This window comes from Sturnira hondurensis, unplaced genomic scaffold, assembly GCF_014824575.4.
Source record: "Sturnira hondurensis isolate 20B ecotype Veracruz unplaced genomic scaffold, ASM1482457v3 Scaffold0009125, whole genome shotgun sequence".
In the NCBI taxonomy this organism is placed as follows: Eukaryota; Metazoa; Chordata; class Mammalia; order Chiroptera; family Phyllostomidae; genus Sturnira; species Sturnira hondurensis.
This window is the reverse complement of record NW_028081756.1, coordinates 3,397,471-3,417,881: the sequence shown is the minus strand read 5'-3', so window position 1 is coordinate 3,417,881 and position 20,411 is coordinate 3,397,471. Positions and strand designations below refer to the sequence as shown.

The following is a 20,411-nucleotide window of genomic DNA, read 5'->3' as shown; positions in this document are numbered from 1 at the left end:
CTGGAGCCCTGGGTTTTGCGGTCTGTCTCACTTCCCAGTTGTTCTATGGGTTTATTTGCCCTTGAATGTGGGACTGCCCAGTCTGCAAGCCACTGTCTCACCCTGTGCACCAGTAGCTGCCTTGCCTGTGAGTCCTCTCCTCCTGGCCATCTCTGTCCCTTATACTGGTCTGGATGAATGTTTCTTCTTTAACTCCTTGGTTGTCGTACTTGGTTGTCCAAACAGTTTGATTTTCAGTCAGTTCTGGTTGTTACTTGTTTTTAAATTTGTTGTTGTCCTTCTTTTGGTTGTGCGAGGAGGCACAGTGTGTCTACGTATGCCTCCATCTTTGCCAGAAGGTACTTCTTTGAACTTCTGGTCAGCTTCTTTATACTTTGGAGTTCAGTTTAACTGCCACTTCCTCAAGGAAGGCTTCTCTACACACATAAGTTAAGCTAAAATTGTCTAGAATAGATTTATTATTTTTTAATTCTCACCCAAGGACTTTTTTCCCATTGTTTTAAGAGAAAGAGAAAGGAAGAGAGAGAGGGAAGTGGAAGAGAGGAACATCAGTGTGAGAAAGAAACATTGGTCAATTACCTTCTTGTGTACACCCTGACTGAGGATTGAACCTGCCACCTGGGTATATGTGACCTTTTGGTCTAAGGGAAGATGCTTCAACCAACTGAGCTACACCAGCCAGGGCTAGAATAGATTTTTTTTAACACCACAAACCTCTCACTTATAGCATATTACAATTGAAATTTTATATTTATTTTTGTGATTATTTGATTATCTACAGTGTAGTACTGGTTCATGGTACCACATGGGTGAACCTTGAAAATATTATGGTAAGTGAAAGAGGCTAGACACAAAAGGCCATGTCCATTTATAGTCCATTATTAGTCCATTTATATGAAATGTTCAGAATAGGCAAAATGTAAAACTTTGTGTTTTAAAGTATCTCCTGCCTCAGACATTTATTGAATGTTTATTATAAATAACGTTTATGTTTACATGTATGTATATGCTATACATATAAAAACACACATGCCATGCTCTAGTAGACATTCAGAATACAAAGTTAATATAGTTATTATTCTCAAGAACTTTAGAGTCTAGTTGGGGAAGGAAAAAAGTGTGCTTTAGTATGATAATGATCTAATAAAACAAGAGGGAATAAACTACCTACCTGTAACATTTTTTTGAAGGCTTCTTAGAGGAAATGAAAATTGGGCTGAGTGATAGAGGTCAGAATAGATGTTGAACCAGATGGTACTTGGGTAAGAGAGGATGTTGGCAACAGGGAACATCATTTGGAATCAGAGTATAAGCAGAGAGGAGCCATTTTACTTGAGAAAGATAATATTAGTCCCAAGTGAGCCTGGGGTGTTTACGGGGAATGAATGTTGGGTACAGTTGGAGTTAGACAAATAAATAGAAGGCTGTTGGCAGAAATTCAGGCAAGGAATAATGAGGATCAGGGGCTGAGATTGGATGAAGATAGAATGCCCAGGACAGGGTGACTAGGAAACTGATTAAATGGAGGTAAGGAGTAGAAACTGAGTAAGATTTTTGGGAATGCAAAGGAGCTGGTCTATTTTTTATAATGTTTGTTTTGGCTGCTTTATTCTTTTGTAAATTATACACCTAGTTTTTATACAAGAACCTACAGTTCTTGTTAATTTCTATTTCAGGTAGATCTTTTGCGAGCAGGAGAAGTTCCTAAACCTTTTCCAACACATTTTAAAGATTTGTGGGACAACAAGCATGTAAAGATGCCTTGTTCAGAACAAAACTTGTATCCTGTGGAAGATGAGGTAAAAACAAAACTGATTTTCTTTTAGGCTGTGATAGTTTAGTACATTCTTGTTTGACTCCTGCTTCTGTAATGCAAAAATAACTTAAATTGCTCATTTGTTTTTCCTTTTTCTCAAAGAATGGTGAACGAACTGCAGGAAGCAGGTGGGAGCTCATTCAGACTGCACTTCTCAACAAATTCACACGACCCCAAAATCTGAAGGTATGTTCCTTTTGCTATTCTTGCCTCTTACATGTAGTTCTTAGAGATGGTTCCTGTATCTTCTCCCTCAAAGACTTTTTAAAAATCTTTAATGGACTCAGGTAACAGTGTTGTTTATTTGCAATGTTCTTGCTTCCTGAGGAACTCTATTTAGAGACATTCTTGGTTTCCATTCCATCACTAAGAAATGAGTAGAAGTGTTAAGAATTGTAGATGACTTCCCCGCAGCCACACAGAATAATTTGGACAACCGGAAATTAGACCTCTGTTTCTTGATTCCCCATCCAGTTTCCTTCCATTCAAGCTTCTCCTTTATTTTTGTTTTAGAATTATCATCTGTCTGAAATGTCTTCAAAAGTAAATGAGGAAAGAATTATGGCTTCAGTAACATTTGCCCACAGGAAAGCCGAATTTCCTAATGATTAAATTATACATTAAACATTCTGTTTTTTATTGCTTTTGATATGGCTTGTAGCAGTTTAATAATTTATTAATCTAATATTTTGGCAGTAATTTATTTTTTTATTTTTAAAAATGTTTTATTTAAGACTGTAAGGGCAGTCTGACTAGTCATTAGATTGCTTTTCTAATAGCTAAAATATGGGTACGTATATGTTTATTTTCAGCACTATGTAAACTTTTAAGTTTTTATAACTACAAACAGTAGCAGATATTTCTATACTTCTGTGAAAATGGGTTTCATTGTCTTTGAGAGAATTAATTTGTTGCGTAGATTAGTTAGTTTAGTTTCTCAGATTCTCTTAATTAGTTTCTCAGATTTTATACTGTTTATACTGTTCTTGCATTTATTCTTACAAGTTATTCTTTAAAAAATTTTTTTTAGATTTTATTTATTTATCTTTAGAATGGGGAGGGAAGGAGAGAGGGAGAGAAATATCAATCTATGGTTGCCTCTCGTGCATTCCCTGCTGGGAACTGGCCTGCAATCCACACATGTGCCCTGACTGAGAATCAACCGTGATCCTTTGGTTCGCAGGCCTGTGCTCAATCCACTGAGCTGCACCAGCCAGGGCCTTACAAGTTATTCTAGAAAGTTAAACTTTCTATACCTTTCTGTAACTCCTGTTTTTTTTTCCCCTTAACATGAAAATACAGTGATAATGTTGTGCTATAATGTATTTTGAAAATTTTATTCCCTAGGTACAGTGTTTTTCAGTCTTGTAATATAATCCTTTTAAATGAAAGAACTTCTCAGGGTCTGCCAGAGTTTACTTATTTTTAGTATAATGTTAATTACATATGTACAGACATAAAACTAAAGATAAATTCTTTATACTTATACTATACATCTAGGAACTTGAATATCTTCTGGTTCCAAGTAAATAATACACATTCTGTTGGCTCATTTTTTAACCTAGATAGGTGCTTGGTTAGTATTTATATGACATGAAATGTTTTTCAGGAAGGTCTTTGGCAGAGTGTTAATTTTTTTAAACTTCTTTAATGATAAAGGAATTTGGAAATTTATAATAATAATCTAACACAGTGTTTTTCAGATTTACATATGCCTTCAGTAAAAAAATTTTGGGGTGTGTACTGTGAGTTTTAATAGCTTGTAAGTTCTACATATTTGTTACTTTAATAACGTATGCACATTATAAAATAGAATCAAAAGAGACATTTAAAAGGATGAAGTAAGATATAATTGTAAATAATAGTTCTTTCTGCATAACTAACAGATTATCTAAAGTGTAGCCCATTCTGGTGTTAAAAAAACAAAATTCAACTGAATAAATTTTAAAGATCTTACTGGCTTTATTCAGCAATTCATGAATTTGGGCAGTATCCCATCCAACAGATAGAAAGGAGCTCCAAGAGGGTATGCAAAATAAAGACATTTATAAGGAATAAGGGGATGGGAACAAGGAAGTTATATTACCAAAAAGTGGACTGGCTGTTGCAAGGTCACTTTCCTTTAGGGAATGACAAGGGTCTGTATCAGGCAGATGATCATGCTAGTGCCAACCAGGTGATTCCTGATTGATTTAAGATTCTGTTTCTGGGAGAGCCAAAACTAAATAAGTTTTGATTTGGTGATGTGGGGCTCAGCATAAATGACTCTATTTTGGGAACTGTTGTCTATTTTTAATAATTGGCAACCAGGTATAAAGTACTGCCTATTCAGACAGTAATTTTAGTAGATGGCATAGTATTTTGACTTTTCATTCTATGTAAGTAGTATGTAGCTTATGTGAACTGCTGGAGGAAGATAACCATTAGTATGTAGCTTATAAAAATAGCTGATAGCCCTGGTTGGTGAAGCTCAGTGGATTGAGCATGGGCCTGTGAAGCAAAGGGTCACTGGTTCGATTTCTGGTCAGGGCACATGCCTGGGTTGCAGGCCAGGTCCCCAGTAGGGGGCACATGAGAGGCAACCACACATTGGTGTTTCTCTCCCACTCTTTCTCCTTCCCTTCTATCTAAAAATAAATAAATAAAATATTTTTTTAAAAAAGAAAAGAAAAGATCAGGAAAAAATAGCTGATAATAAAGGAGAAAATGCAAAATGCTGTTTTATGCTTTAGGGCAATGTTTCTCAGTGATTTTTTTATTATTACCCTTTCCACCAGGGGTCCTTTTTAGACATTTTTTCCCCTAATTTACACTTCCCTTGAAATTTTAATACTACAAGTATAGTGTATGTCTGTATATGTAGTGTGACCCTTTCAGTGGCCAGAAATCATAATATTTAATTTTTTAAATCCTCAATATCCAATTTATATCTATGAGGATTGCATCACCTCTGTTTAGAATGCATGCTTTGGAATAATTATGATGTTTTTCCCCTATTACTTGACCTATCTAATCATATTTCTTAAGTGAATAATAAATTAGTATGCAGTATATTTGTTCATAGCTAGTGATGTGGAGCAGTTAACAGTAGGAGGAAGTTTGTCCATCATTAAAAAATTTCCTGTAAGAACTTTATAAAGTAGACAGGCTATTATTCATAGATAATTTACTTGACTATCATGAGGATTTTGTTTATGCTTTTTTCATAGGATGCTATTCTGAAATACAATGTGGCATATTCTAAGAAGTGGGACTTTACAGCTTTGGTTGATTTCTGGGATAAGGTAAAAGTATATTAATTTCTTTAACTATGAAAATAATATGACAACTTTAAGAAAAATACCCGTAATTCTGTCACACTAACACAATTATCATCTTTTATTTTTGTGAAAAGTATTTCCTGTTATAATAGGCATGTTTTAGGAACTAATTTTGAAATTTGCTTTATTCTCCTTTTTTGTTATATTGTTGTACCATTGTCAGCATTATTAATGGCTGCATATTTTATGACTAGTTTTTGAGGATATGATGATTCCATATTTCAGACATCTACATTGTATCTAGTTTATACACATAAACACAGACATGTATAGTTATGTGTCACTTAATAGTGGGGATATGTTGTGAGAAATGCATCATTAGTGATTTCATCTGTGTGTGAACATCATCAATGTTTTGCACCTATACAAACCTGGATGGTACAGCTTACTGTACACCTAGGCTATATGGTGTAGCCTATTGCTCCTAGGTTACAAGCCTGGGCAGCATGTGACTGTACAAAACAAGCACAAGAGATCAAGAGATGTGGTAAACATGAGATGTATGACGCTACTGGCTGCATTTACAGCACATTTTTTTATGACTACACTGTAGAATAATGATAAAAAATATAATAATTACATAATCCAGTACTGTAGTTGTTTATTACCAAATATTATGTACTATGCATAATTTTTGTGCTATACTCTCATGAATGGCAGTGCAGTAAGTTTGTTTACACTTCAACACAAACATGTGAGTAATGTGTTGTGCTACACTATGATGTCGTTAGGTGATAAGAAATTTTTGGCTCCATTATAATCTTATGGGACCACAGTCATATATATGGTCTGTAATTGACTGAAACTATATGTTTTCCCAAGTTTGATACTGTTTTTTTATGTGATATCCAGAAATTATAAGACTAGGTCAAAGGCCACAAAATTTTGTGACCATGGATTTATGCTATAAAATCATTTTCTGCAGACTAGCAAGTTAGTATGCCATTGGCAATTGGTAAAAATGCTACTTTCATAGTATTGTTGGAGAAAAGGGCATCATTCTTTTTGGAAAGATGGCAGTATATCTTTTTTTTAACACTTCAGTTTGAAAAAATGAGAGATTCACAAGAAATTATGAAAAAATGTACAAAGAGCTTTTATGCATGCTTCATTCCACTCTCCCTGATGTTGATTGCTTAAATAAGTAAAATATAATATCAAAATCAGGAAATTGACATAAAAGCTTATTTAGATTTTACCTTGCCTTTTCTCACTCAGCATAATTCCCTTAAATACACTGTTACTTTGTTACTTTTTATTGCTGAGTAGTATTTCATGATGTAGATGTATTTGTTTAACCATAGGCACATTTCAGGATGTTAGGGTTGTTTCCATTTTTTGGCTGTTACAACAAATCTACTGTGCACGTACTACCATGCAGGTTTTTGTATGCATGTTAGTTTTTTTTAAATATATATGTGCGTTCTTCTGCAGTTGGCTTTTTAAAAAAGATTATTTATTTGTTTATTTATAGAGAGAGGGTAATGGAAGGAGAGAGCAAGAGAAACATAGATGTGTGGTTGCATCTTGCACACCCCTTACTGGGGACCTAGCCCACAACCCAGGCATGTGCCCTGACTGGAAATTGAACTGGAGATACTTTGGTTCGCAGGCCGGTGCTCAGACCACTAAGCCACACCAGCCAGGGCCTGAACATAAATTTTTACTTCTCTGAGATAAATGCCTAAGAGTGTGATTGTTCAATTGTTTGATAAGTGTTTTCAGTTTTATAATAAACTGCCAGTGTGCTTTTGCTAAGTTAGTAAGCCTCCAAAAGAAAAATATTTTATATACAATATATTTCTAAAAAATTTATTATTTTTCTCACATTTTTTCATTCACATTATTATGTAGGTTTTATTTACTAATAGAAATTGTAAAAAATTTTTGAAATGGAAACATTTTAAATTGAAATATTTTCAATATTACATAATTTTGATTTATCTAATAGAGACTAATTATTGAAGTTTGAACATGTCTATATTTTTTATAATGGTGCTGTTTCCTCTCCAGATGTTTTTCAGATAAATAACTCTGTAAGATAGAATAAGATGATTATTATTATTCCTGTTGCAAATAAGTATTTGTGATTTAGAGATGAACTTTCTTGGCCAGAGTGACATAGATTATCGCTGGTGGGGCACTATAACCCAATCAGTGTTCTTTTTTGTACTGCCTGCAATTACAGTATGTTGTCCCTCTGCATACACCTTCCCCTCCTTGCTGCCATATTTTCTTTGCAGTAAGAGACTGATATGTCCTCTTCTTCCACTTTTCTCTTTTGAAATTCTGTCTCCCAGATTCACATTTTCCTGTCTCTTCCCTCCAAAATGAGATGTCACCTTTCTTGGAATTTCCATGACAAAATTCTAAATATATCTTGTGGCATTCCTGCTCTTTGCCTTAATTTATTCTTGATGCAGTATTGGCATCTTCTAGTACCTTAAAAGTTTCACAGGGCATAGGCTGTCTTTCTTAGCTTTATATTTCCTCTAGCACCTGTACAATGAATGCGTTATATGTACTGAGTGCTTCATAAGTAGTTATGAATTGGATTTCACAGGAGATCAGATAGTCATACTGGTTTTCAGGTTACCAAAGTCAGGAGAATATTATCCAAAGTAATGGTGCAAGTTAACAAAATTTGTTATGCCTCCACTCCCTGCCCATGCTACAAGGCATACCTAAGTATAACATACTCTTTCTCTCAGCATTTTTAGCTAGTGACATTCTAGTCTTCTCATCAGTTCATTCCCTCTGACATTATTGTACCTGATTTCTTTGTCCTCTGGACTGTGGTGGTAATTCAGAAGGAAGTGGTTAGTTAATTACATTGCCAGGAATCAGACATTAAGATTCTTGTGAATCCTTATAGTTACTTCCTGTTATTTTGGAAGAGACTGAGCATGTGAAAATGCCATTGACAGTGGTATAAATAACATCACTACCCCCTTTTTTCTGGAAATGTTTTAATTGTCTTAAAAAGTATTTATGAGGTAGTATGGTACACAGCTTTTGGATTTATCATGTATGTAAATCCTGTGGAGGACATTTAAAACATGCTGCTGATCACCACCACCTTGAGTTTTCTGATTTTGTAGGTCTTGGGTAGGATCTGAGACTGCATTTCTTTCTTTTTTTAAAAAAAAATTTATTGGTGTGAGATTGGTTAATAAAATTATATAGGGTTCAAGTGCACAATTCTATAATACATCATCTGTATATTGCATTGTGTGTCAAATCTTCTATCACTATATGTTTGACGCTCCTTTAGCATTTATTACCTCCTGTTGCTTTTTTCCTCTGATTCCCTCAACACCCGCCATATGATTGTCTCCGTCTATGAGTTTTTGTTTGTTCATTTGTTGCTTTCAGTTTTATATGCCACATAGAAGTGAAGTCATATGGTCTTGATTTTTTCTGCCTTAACTCACTTAGTATGATATTCTCAAGATCCAGTATTTTAAAGGATAAAATACTGTCGCTAATGGCAGTATTTTATTGTTTCTTATAGCTAAGTAGTATTTCATTGTTTATATGTACCACATCTTTATCCAATTCTCTTTTCACGTCTAGGCCATTGTGAATAATGCTGCAATGAACATAAGGGAAGATAAATCTTTATGAATAAATATATATATATATATATATTTTAGTTAAAAGAGTTTATTTATTCATTTTTAGAGAGAGAGGGGGAGAGAAGGAGAAAGAGAGGGAGAGAAATATCAATGTGTGGTTGCCTCTTGCATGTCCCCCACTGGGGACCTGGCCTGCAACCCAGGCATGTGCCCTGATTAGGAATTGAACCGACAACCCTTTGGTTCGCAGCTTGCACTCAATCCACTGAGCTATACCAGCCAGCAATATTTTTTAAAAGATTTTATTTATTTATCTTTAGAGGGGAAGGGAAGGAGAAGAGAGAAATATCAGTGTATGGTTGCCTCTCGTGTGTCCCCCACTGGGAACTGGCCTGCAACCCAGGCAGGTGCCCTGACTGGGAATCAAACCGCGATCCTTTGATTTGCAGGCCTGCGCTCAATCCACCAAGTTGTACCAGTCAGGCCCAGCCAGCAATATTTTAAAAAATTCTGGGCAGGTACCCAGAAGGGGGTTGCTGGAACATATGTTAACTCTATTCTTAATTTTTTGAGGAACTTCATACTGTTTTCCATAGCTGCGGCTGTACCAGTTTACATTCCTACCAGCAGTGAATAATGGTTCCTTTTCTCCATGGTCTCTCCAACATTTATTATTACTTGTCTTATCTATAATAGCCCTTCTAACAGGTGTGAAGGTGCTATCTCGTACTTTTGGTTTGCATAGTAGTCATTCTAACAGGTGTGAGGTGGTATCTCATTGTAGTTTTGATTTGCATTTCCATAATAGCTAGTTAAGCTATGAACATTTTTTCATATACCTGTTGGCCATCGGTATGTCCATTTTTTAATAGGATTGGTTGTTATGTTGTTGACTTGTATAAGTTCTTTATGTATTTCAGGTATTAACCCCAATCAAAGGTGTTGTTTGCAAGTGTCTTCTCCCTTTTGGTGGTTTGCCTTTTTGTTTTGCAGAGAGTTTCTTTTGCTGTGCAGAAGCTTTTTGTTTGATTTAGTCTCATTCATTTGCTTTTACTTCCCTTGCTTTTGAGGTTAAATTAACAAAATTCTCTCTTGAGTAGAAGGTCCATAAGTTGAATACCTATGTTTTCTTCTATATAATTTATTGTTTGGGGTTTTTTATTTAGGTCTTTGATTCATAATTTTTGTGTATACTGACAAATAGTAGCCTTGTTTTATTTTTTTGTATTTGTCTTTCCAATTTTCTCAGCATCATTTGTTGAAGAAGCTTTCTTTTCTCCATTTTATGCTTTTGGCATTTTTTTTTATTAAAAAGTATTTGCCCGTGTACAGGTAGGTTTATTTCTAGCCTTTCAGTTCTGTTCCTTTGGTAGCTGTTTCTGTTTTTCTGCCAATACCATGCCACTTTGCTTTTTGTCACTTTGCAGTGTAATTTGAAGTTAGGAAGTATAATACTTCTAGCTTGTGGGGTTTTTTTTCCTTCAGGATTGCTTTGGCTATTTAGGGTGTTGTGTGGTTTGAAGTAGATCTGATCATACTTTGATCTGTTGCTTTAAAAAATGCCACTGGGGCTCTTTGCCTGCAGCCGTGCAGTTGCTTGAGAGGTGAGGCTTGGGTGTGTTCCAGATTCAGCTCTTCACATAACCTACCTACATGACAGGAAGGCATTGCTGCTGGAGGTATAATGAATGTTAATACTCTTTTGTAAGAGTTGCTGAAGACCACACTCATACACAGTGGCCTAGTGTACAGAATTCATGAAGCTGCTAAAGCCTTAGGTACCAAGGCCACATTTGTGTGCTTGCATCCAACTGTGATGAGCCTATGTATGTTAAGGTGATGGAGTCCTTTGTGAACACCAAATGAAGCTAATTCAGGTTTATGACAATAAGAAACTAGGGCAGGGATGTCAAACTCTTTTTCACCAGGGGCCACATCAGCCTCCTGGTTGCCTTCAAAGGGCCAAAATAATTTTAGGACTGTATAAATGTAACTACTCCTTAACTGTTAAGGAGTTGAAATTACATTCAGTCCTTTGAAGGCAACTGCAATGGCTAATGTGGCCTCAGGTGAGAATCAGGGGATTCTCACTCCCGAGAATGACACATTCCCGAGAATGATTCACTCAGGAGAATGACACTCCTGAGTTTGACACTCCCGAACCAGGGGAATTAGTGGGCCTTTTGTAAAATCAACAGAGGGAAAACCTGGTAAAGTGGTTGGTTGCAGGTGTGTAGTAGTTAAGGCCTATGGCAGAGAGTCTCAAGCAAAGGATGTCATTGAGGGATACTTCACATGCAAGAAATAAACTGGACTTTTGTTTAAAATAGATAAATGAATAAGTAAACAAACAAACAATACCATTGGGATTTTGATGAGGATTGTATTAAACATGTATATTACCTTGGGTAATAGGTGCCCTTTCACTATGTTGGTTCTTCCAATTCATGAACATGGACTATCTTTTCATTTCTTTGTGTCTTCGATTTTTTAAAATAATATCTTATAATTTTCAGTGTATAGGTTCTTCACATCCTTCGTTAAGTTTATTCCTAGGTATTTTATTCTTTTTGTTGCAATTGCAAAATAAATTTTTTTCATTTTTTCCCCCTGGAATTTCATTGTTAGCATATAGGAACACAGTGGATATTTGTGTATTGAATTTGTATCCTGCAGCGTTACTGTATTTGTTTATTTTTCTAATAGTTTTTTTGGTGGAGTCTTTAGGGTTTTTGTATAAAGAATCATGTCATCTGCAAAAAGTGACCATTTTACTTCTTCATTCCTAATTTGGTGGTCTTTTATTTTTTTCTCTTGTCTGATTGCTTTGGCTAGGACTTGAAGCACTATGTTGAATAACAGTGATAAGAATGGGCATTCTTGTCTTGTTCCTAAACTTAGAGGAAAAACTTTCTATTTTTCATTATTGATTATGATATTAGCTAAGGGTTTGTCATATATGGCCTTTATATGTTGAGGTACTTTTTTCTATACCTATTTTGATGAGTGTTTTAATCATAAATTGATGTTGTATCTTGCTTTTCCTGCATCTATTGATATGATCATATGATCTTTATCCTTTATTTTGTTAATGTGGTGTATCATATTAATCAATTTGTGTATGTTGAACTGTCCTTTTACCCCTGGAATGAACCTGACTTTATTGTGCTGTATTATCTGTTTAATGTGTGATTGTATTTGATTTGCTAGTGTTTCATTTCAGATTTTTGCATTTGTGTTAATCAGAGATACTGTTCTGTAATGTTCTTTTTTGTGTTATCCTTGACAGGTTTTGGTATCAGGGTAATTTGTCCTCATAAAATGTCTTAGGAATTATTGCCTCTTCTGAGTTTTTTGGAAGAATTTGAGAAGGTATTAAATCTTCCTTAAATATTTGATAGAATTTACTAGTAAAGCCATATGATCCTGGACTTTTATTTTTTGGGAAGTTTTTGCTGGTTTCTCTAATTTCCTTACTGTTGACCACTATATTTAGATTTATCAGTTCTTCATAGTTTTGTGTAGGAAGGTTATATACAAGGTTTAGCAGAAGTAAGACCTTCTTGAGTGTGTTTAGTAGAGTAATAATATGGGTATAATAATTTATAGTTTTAATTTGAACACTTCACTTAAAATGTCATATGTTATGCTTGAGTGTGATGTTGTTATATTATGGAATTACATAATATAAATTGCCTTACAATTTTGTAATAAGAGGTTTTGTAATAAAAAGGGATGTTATTTGTGTCGGACCCTGTATTTCTAAGAACATGTCTGTTTCTTCTAGGTTATTTAATTTGGTAACATACTATGTTTCATGTTAGTCTTTTAGGATCTTTAGTATTTTTGTAGTGTCCTTCCTCAGTTGTCTTTCATTTGGAATGCTTTTGGTTCCTTTCTCTTTTTTCCATAGTATGTCTAGCCAGAGGGCTGTTAATTTTATTAATGTTTTCAAAGATGCAAGGGTGTTTTGGTATTAATTTTTTGTATAATCTCTTTGTTCTCTATTTCATTTAATTCTGCTCTAATTTTTATTTTCTTTCTTCTGCTGGCTTTACATTGCATTTGTTCTTTTTTTCCCTACTTCTTTAAGATGTGCTATTATGTTGTTTATTTGGGATATTTTTTGTTTCTCGAGATAGGCCTGTGATGATATAAACTTCCCTTTTATTGCCGCTTTCACTGCATCCAAAAAATTTTGATAGTCTTGTCATTCTCAATTGTCTCTAAGTATCTTTTGATCACTCCAGTCTTTTTCTTTGACCTATTCATTTTTTAATTGCATGTTGTTTAATCTCCATGTATTTGTGGTTTTTCCCTGTTTTCTTTTTCAGTTGATTTCCAGTTTCAAAGTATTGTGTCTTGACCTGGTGGCTAAGTTGGTTGGAACATCATTCCGCACACTAAAAAGTTGTAGGTTTAATCCTTGGTCAGGGCATGTACCTAGGTTATACATTTGATCCCTGATTGGGGTGTGTATGGGAGGCAACCAATTGATGTTTCTCTCTCAAATCAGGGTTTCTCTCCCTTTTATTTCTTTCTCTAAAAATCAATAAACTTATCCTCTATTGAGGATTAGAAAAAAAGTGTTGTGGTCAGAGAATGTGCTTGGTATGATTTCAGCCTTCCTAATTTTGTTGAGGCTAGTTCTGTGTTTCTGTAACCTCCTACTGCCCTTAGGCAATAACTCTGGAGACAGATTCTGGTAGAAAGGAAAATGGAATTTTTATTTACTTAAAGATATATGTAGTAGGTTTTCTTTTTTTTTTAATCTTCGAGTACATTTTTTTCATTGCTTTGAGAGAGAGAGAGAGAGAGAAACATCAGTGTGAGAGAAAAACATCAATTGGTTGCCTTCTCATAAGTACCCAGACTGGGGATGGAACATGAAACCTGAGTAGGTACTATGACCAGAAATTGAACCTGCAACCTGTGGCCTACAGATGACACTCCCACCAGCTGAGCCGTACTGGCCATGGCACAATCTAAATTCTTTTTTTTTAAATATATAAGCTTTATTATATTTTTTCCCATTACTATTTAGTCCCCTTATATGCCCCTCTTCCCCCAGCAATCACCACACTGCTGTCCATATTCATGAGTCCTTTTTCCTTTTTGCTCAATTCCTCCACCCCTACCCACCACCCCCACTAGCTGTCATCTGTTCTCTATCTATGAGTCTGTCTCTGTTTTGCTTGTTAGTTAAGTTTGTTCATTAGATTCTACATCTGAGTGAAAGCATATGGATTTGTCTTTCTCTGACGGGCATATTTCACTTATGATGTTCTCCAGGTCCATCCATACTGTTGTTGCAAAGGGCAAAATTTTCTTCTTTTTCATGGCTGAGTAGAAGTCTATTGTGTAAATGTCCCATAGTTGTTTTATCCACTCATTTATTGTTAGACAATTGGGCTGCTTCCATATCTTGGTGATTGTAAATAACACTGCAGTGAACACAGGGGTGCTTAAGTTCTTTCAAATTAGTGTTTTGGGTTCCTTTGGATATATTCCCAGAAGTGGGATTGCTAGGTAAAAAGGCAGATCCACTTTTAATTTTTCGAAGTATCTCCATACTGCTTTCCACAGTGGTTGCACCAATCTGCATTCCTACCAACAGTGCAAAAGGGTTCCCCTTTCTCACATCCTCACCAGCCCTTGTTTTTTCATTTATTGATAATAGCCATTCTGACAGGTGTGCGATGATATCTCATTGTGTTTTTAACTTGTATTTCTTTGATGATTAGTAATGTGGAGCATCTTTTCATATATCTGTTGGCCATCTGTATGTCCTCTTTGAAGTGTCTATTCAAGTTCTTTGACCATTTTTTAATTGGGTTGTTGGTTTTTCCTGGTGTTGAGTTTTAAGTACTTTATAAATTTTGGATATTAACCCCTTATCAGATGTATTGGCAAATATGTTCTCTCATTCTGTGTGTTTTCTTTTTATTTTGTTCATGGTCTCCTTTGTTGTGCAAACACTTTTTTACTTCAGTGTACTCCCAGGTGTTTATTTTTGCTTTTGTTTCCCTTGTCTGGGGAGATACACCCAATAAAAAATTTGTAAGAGCAGTGTTCAAGATTTTGCTGCCTGTTTCTAGGATTTTTATGGTTTTGGGTTTCAATATTTAAGCTCTTGATCCATTTTGAGTTAATTATTGTGTGTGATATAAGAAGGTGGTCTAGTTTCATTTTTCTGCGTGTGTTTGTCCAGTTTTCGTAACACTATTGAATAAACTAACTTTAGCCCATTGTATGTACCTGATTCCTCTGTCGAATATTAATTGACTGTAAAATTATAGGTTTATTTCTGGGCTTTCTATTCTCCAAAGATCTATGTGTCTGTTTTTATGCCAGTACCAGGCTGTTGTGATTACTATGGCCTTGTAGTATAGTTTGATATTAGGTAGTGTGATTCCTCCAACTTTGTTCTTCTTTCTCAGTATTGATGTTACTGTGTGGGGTCCTTTCTGGTTTCATATAAATTTTTAAAATATTTGTTCTAGTTCTGTGAAGTATGTGATTGTAATCTTGATAGGAATTGTGTTGAATCTGTAGATTGCTTTGGGTAGTATGGACATTTTAATGATGTTAATTCATCCCACCCATGAAGGCATGTGCTTCTACTTACCCATATTGTTTGGACCATAAGACACACCTAGGTTTTAGAGGAGGAAAATGGAAAAAAATTTTTTGAAGCAAAAAATGTGGTAAAATATTTAATAATATAAATAACATAATATTTCACCAATGTAAATGTAAACAGAACTCAACAGCAGCATTAACAACCATTATTCCTCCCAAATTGAGGGTGGGTAGTGTGTCTTATAGTCCAAAAAATACATTATTTGCATATTCTTTAATTTCTTTCTTCAGTGTTTTATAATTTTCCAAGTACAGGTCTTTAACATCCTTGGTTTGGTTTATTCCTAGGTATTTTATTCTTTTTTAAGCAGTTTTGAATGGGATTATTTTCTTAATTTTCCTTTCTGTTTGTTATTGGCCTCTAAAAATGCAGCAGATTTCTGGATGTTAATTTTATATCCTGCCACTTTGCTGAATTCATTTATCAGTTCTAGTAGCTTCATGGTGGAATCTTTGGGGTTCTTTATGCACAGTATCATGTCATCTGCAAATAAAGACAGTTTTACTTCTTCTTTCTGAATTTGGATGCCTTTTATTTCTTCTACTTGTCTGATCATTGTGGGTAGGACTTCCATTGTGGGTAGGACTTCCATTGCTATGTTGAATAAGAGAGGTGAAAGTGGACATCCACGTCTTGTTGCCAATCATAAGGTGAACTCAATTGTAGTTTTTGCCCATTGCGTATGATGCTGGCAGTGAGTTTGACGTATATGGCCTTCATGATGTTCAGGTATGTTCCCTTTATTCCCAGTTTGCTGAGAGTTTTTATCATATATAGATCTTGATTTTATCAAAAGCTTTTTCTGAATTCATTGATATAATCCTGTGATTTTTATCCTTCACTTTGTTTATGTGGTGAATCACTGATTTATTGATTTGTGAATGTTGTACCATCCTTGAATTTCTGGAATAAATCCTACTTGATCATGGTGTATGATCTTTTTGATACATTGTTGTATTTGGTTAGCTAATATTTTGTTGAGGATTTTGGCGTCTATGTTCATCAATGATATTGGCCTATACTTTTCTTTCTTTGTAATGTCTTTATCTGGTTTTTGATTTAGGATAATGCTGACCTCATAAAATGAGTTTGGGAGCCTTCCTTTCTCTTGAATATTATGAAATAGTTTGAGAAGCATAGGTGTTAATTTTTTCTTCTTTTAATAAAGTTCACCTGTTGAGCCATCTGGTCAAGGGCTTTTGGTTTTAGGGGAGCTTTTTTGATTACTGCTTCAATTTCATTAGGTGTAATCTATCTTTTCAGATTTCTGATTTTTCCTGGTTGATTTATGGAAGAATTGTATGTTTCTCTCCATGTAATGTTTATTTCTCTGATTCTATTCCTGTTCTAGTTGTTTGCTTAGTTTTGGTTTTTGTTGTTTGTCTTTTCTTTTAAGTTCATTTGTTGATAGTTGTGAGTTTGTTGTCATTTTACTGTTCATATTTTTATCTTCTTTTTCTTAAATAAGTCCCTTTAACAAATATTTCATATAATAAAGGCTTGGTGATGATGAACTCCTTTAACTTGACCTTATCTGGGAGGCACTTTATCTACCCTTCCATTCTAAATGATAGCTTTGCTAGATAGAGTAATCTTGAACGTAGATCTTCCTTTTGATGACTTTGAATACTTCTTTCCAGCCCCTTCTTGCCTACAAGGTTTCTTTTGAGAAATCAGTTTATAGTCTAATGGGAACACCTTTGTAGGTACCTGTCTTCTTTTCTCTGACTTCTTTTAGGATTTTATCCTTATCTTTAATCTTGAGTAATTTATGATGATGTGTCTAGATGTGTTCCTCTCTGGGTCCCACTTCTGTGACTTTCTGGGCTTTCTGGAAGTTTATTTCCTTTGCCAGATTGGGGACATTTTTCTTCATTATTTGTTCAAATAAATTTTCAGTTTCTTGCTGTTGTTCTTCTTCTGACAGCTCTGTGATTTGGATATTGGAATATTTCAGATTGTCCTAGAGATTCCTCAGCCTCTGTTCATTTTTTTCAGTTCTTGTTTCTTCATTCTGTTCTTATTGGATGTTTATGTCTTCCTTTTGTTCCAAATCGTTGCTTTGAGTCCTGGTTTCCTTCCTGTCACTGTTGGTTCCCTGAATATTTTGCTTTATTTCACTTTGGGTATCCTTCATTTGTTTTTTCATTTTTCAACCAAGCTTAATCAGATCTGTGAGCATTTTGATGACCAGGGCTTTAAATTCTCCATCAGATAGGCTGGCGATCTCCTCATGGCTTAGTTCTCTTTCTGAAGCTTTGCTGTGTTCTTTCATTTGGGCCATATTTATTTGTCTTGGTGAAGCTGATAGGTTGTAAGGGGGTGGGGCCTTAGGTATTCACCCAGGCAGGGCAACCCTCTTTGCTGCACTGTGGCCGCTGCCTGTGGGGGAGGGGCCAAGAGGGAATGATGCAGCTTGCCTGCTTGGCTCTGGCCCCATTTTTCCAACAAATTTGTGTGAGACAGGGAGTTTCTCCCACTGTGGGAATCGCTGTAGTCCATAGTGAGGTCTGAGTCTGTTTCCTGCTCAGCGAGCCCTGCCCGAATGGTCCCCTGCCTTGCCATAGCCAACCCCATGCATGCCTCACCGGGGTTTCTCTCAGCTGGCCTATGTATGTAGTACCACTTTATTCTTAGAGTGTTTTCCTCTGGTTTATTTTCCTTCCTTTTTTTTTCTTCTTACAGCAAGCTTTTTAACATTTGTTGCAGTATTGGTTTGGTGTTAACAAATTCTTTTAGCTTTTTCTTGTCTGGAAAGCTCCTTATTTCTCATTCGATTTTAAATGTTAGCCTTGCTGGGTAAAATAGCCTTGGTTGTAGGTCCATGCTTTTCATCATCTTGAATATTTTACGCCACTCCCTTCTGTCCTGTAATGTTTCTAGTGAGTAATCAGATAACAGTCTAATTGTTACTCCCTTGTAGTTAACTACCTGCTTTTCTCTTTTAGCTCTTAGGATTTTCTCCTTATCTTTAAGCCTTGTCATTTTAATTATGATGTGTCTTGGTATAGGCCTTTTTGGGCCAAACATTTTTGAGAATTACTAAGCTTGCTGGACTTCCATGACTTTTTCCATCACCAGATCAGGGAAGTTTTCAGTCATCATTTCTTCAAATAGGTTCTCAGTCCATTGCTCACTCTTTTCTCCTTCTGGTGTTCCCATGATGTGGATGTTGTTATACTTCATGTTGTCCAAGATGTTTGTTATGCTGTCCTCAAATTTTTTAATTCTTTTTTAATATTTTCTCCTCTGCCTGATTATGTTTTTTGTACCTTGTCTTCCAAAACACTGATTCGCTTCTCTGCTTCACCTAACCCATTGTTAGTATTCCTTTCAGTATATTATGTATCTCAGATATTGATTCTTTATTTCTGACTGATCCTTTTTTATGGTTTCTGTGTCTTTGTTCATGCTGTTGAGTATCCTTACAATCATACTCTAAATTCTTTATCTGATAATTTGCTTACTTCTATTTCATTTAGTTCTTTTGGAAAATTCTCTTATTCTTTCATTTGGTGTCTAGTTCTTGTCTTTCCTTTTTGCCTTCTTTGTATTTTCCTACTGATAAATATAATTAGTGGAATTAATCAGCCACTAATCCAATCATTTAATCTAATCAATCTGTAATCAGTGGGCCAGCCTAAGTACTGAAGGGCAGGGCAAAGTAATTCTTGTGGGCAGGGCTGTTGCTTCCCTTCAGGCAATGCCATTCAGAGAGGAATGCTCTGCCTTAGAAGGATGGCCTCTGCAGTATGGGGGATAACTCAGTACATGGATCCTGGCAGCTGTTCCCTCAGTTCTCCCCCCTGAGCCACCAATCCCAGACTCTCCTCAAATGTCTTTAGTCCACTCTGCTCTCCCTTTGCTGGCACCCAGGGAAAGTGGCTGTAAACACAGTTTTGTCCTTTGGCCCTTTAGAAGGTTCCCTGTGTCTCTAGCTGTCTCTCCCTGGCTGACAGGACCCCTGCTGCTTTTCACAGCTAGATGTTCTGGGTTCCTTTCTGACTCTGGTGCTATAGGCTGAAGAGCCCAGCTTGGCATTTAGACCTCACACTTCTTATAAGGAAACCCCCAGTTGCTGAAAAATTCTTCTGGCACTTCAGCTGCCACCTGTGGCAACCCAGCCAGCCTTCCCATGTCTCCTCTGTATTCCCTACCAGTCATGTTGGGCTGAAGTGTTTTCTTCTGTCTGTTCTGTGGTTGTAAGGCTTCTTTCCAGCTAGTGTTCAGTGGTTATTCAAGATGATTTCTCTACAGTTTAGTTGTAATTCCAGATTGATCCTGGAAAGTGGTTAGTGTAGCTTCCACTTACTGTTCTACCATCTTAGATCTCCCCAATATAGACAGTAAATTTCTTTTTTTTATATATATTTTATTGATTATACCATTACAGTTGTTCTATTCCCCCCTTCATTCCCCTCCACTCGCACACGCCCTCACCCACCATTCTCCCCCCCTTAGTTTATAACCACGTGGCTCAAGTTCTTTAGATTCTATATTTCCCCCACTATTCTCGCCCTCCCCCCTATCTATTTTCTACCTACCATCTATGCTATTTTCTGTGCCTTCTCCCCCCATCTCCCCCTCCCACTCCCCTGTTTCTAACCCTCCATGTGTTCTTCATTTCTATGTTTCCACTCCTGATCTAGCTGTCCTCTTGGTTTGCTTTCGTTTTAGGTGTGGTTGTTAATAACTGTGTGCTTGCTGTCCTTTCACTGTTAATATTTTTCATCTTCTTTTTCTTATATAAGTACCTTTAACATTTCATATAATAAGGGCTTGGTGATGATGAACTCCTTGAACTTGACCTTATCTGAGAAGCACTTTATCTGTTCTTCCATTCTAAATGAAAGTTTTGCTGGATAAAGCAATCTTGGCTGTAGGTCTTTGGATTTCATGACTTGGAATACTTCTTTCCAGCCCCTTCTTGCCTGTAAGGTCTCTTTTGAGAAATCCGCTGACAGTCTGATGGGTACTCCTTTGTAGGTGACTGTCCCCTTATCCCTTGATGCTTCTAGGATTCTCTCCTTCATTTTGGTCTTGGCTAATGTAAT

The 20,411-nt window shown here is 35.9% G+C and overlaps 1 protein-coding gene across 2 annotated transcripts in view; it reads left to right on the top strand.

The window, feature by feature from the left end:
• The window catches only part of PARG (poly(ADP-ribose) glycohydrolase), a 215,949-nt gene that overhangs the window by 13,880 nt on the left and 181,658 nt on the right, over positions 1-20,411 (top strand). For both annotated transcript variants that reach the window (XM_037056688.1, XM_037056687.1), the window contains exons 5-7: positions 1,677-1,799; positions 1,919-2,002; positions 5,026-5,100. In XM_037056688.1, the coding sequence (XP_036912583.1) occupies positions 1,677-1,799; positions 1,919-2,002; positions 5,026-5,100 (282 nt within the window). The remainder of the gene's footprint in view (positions 1-1,676; positions 1,800-1,918; positions 2,003-5,025; positions 5,101-20,411) is intronic.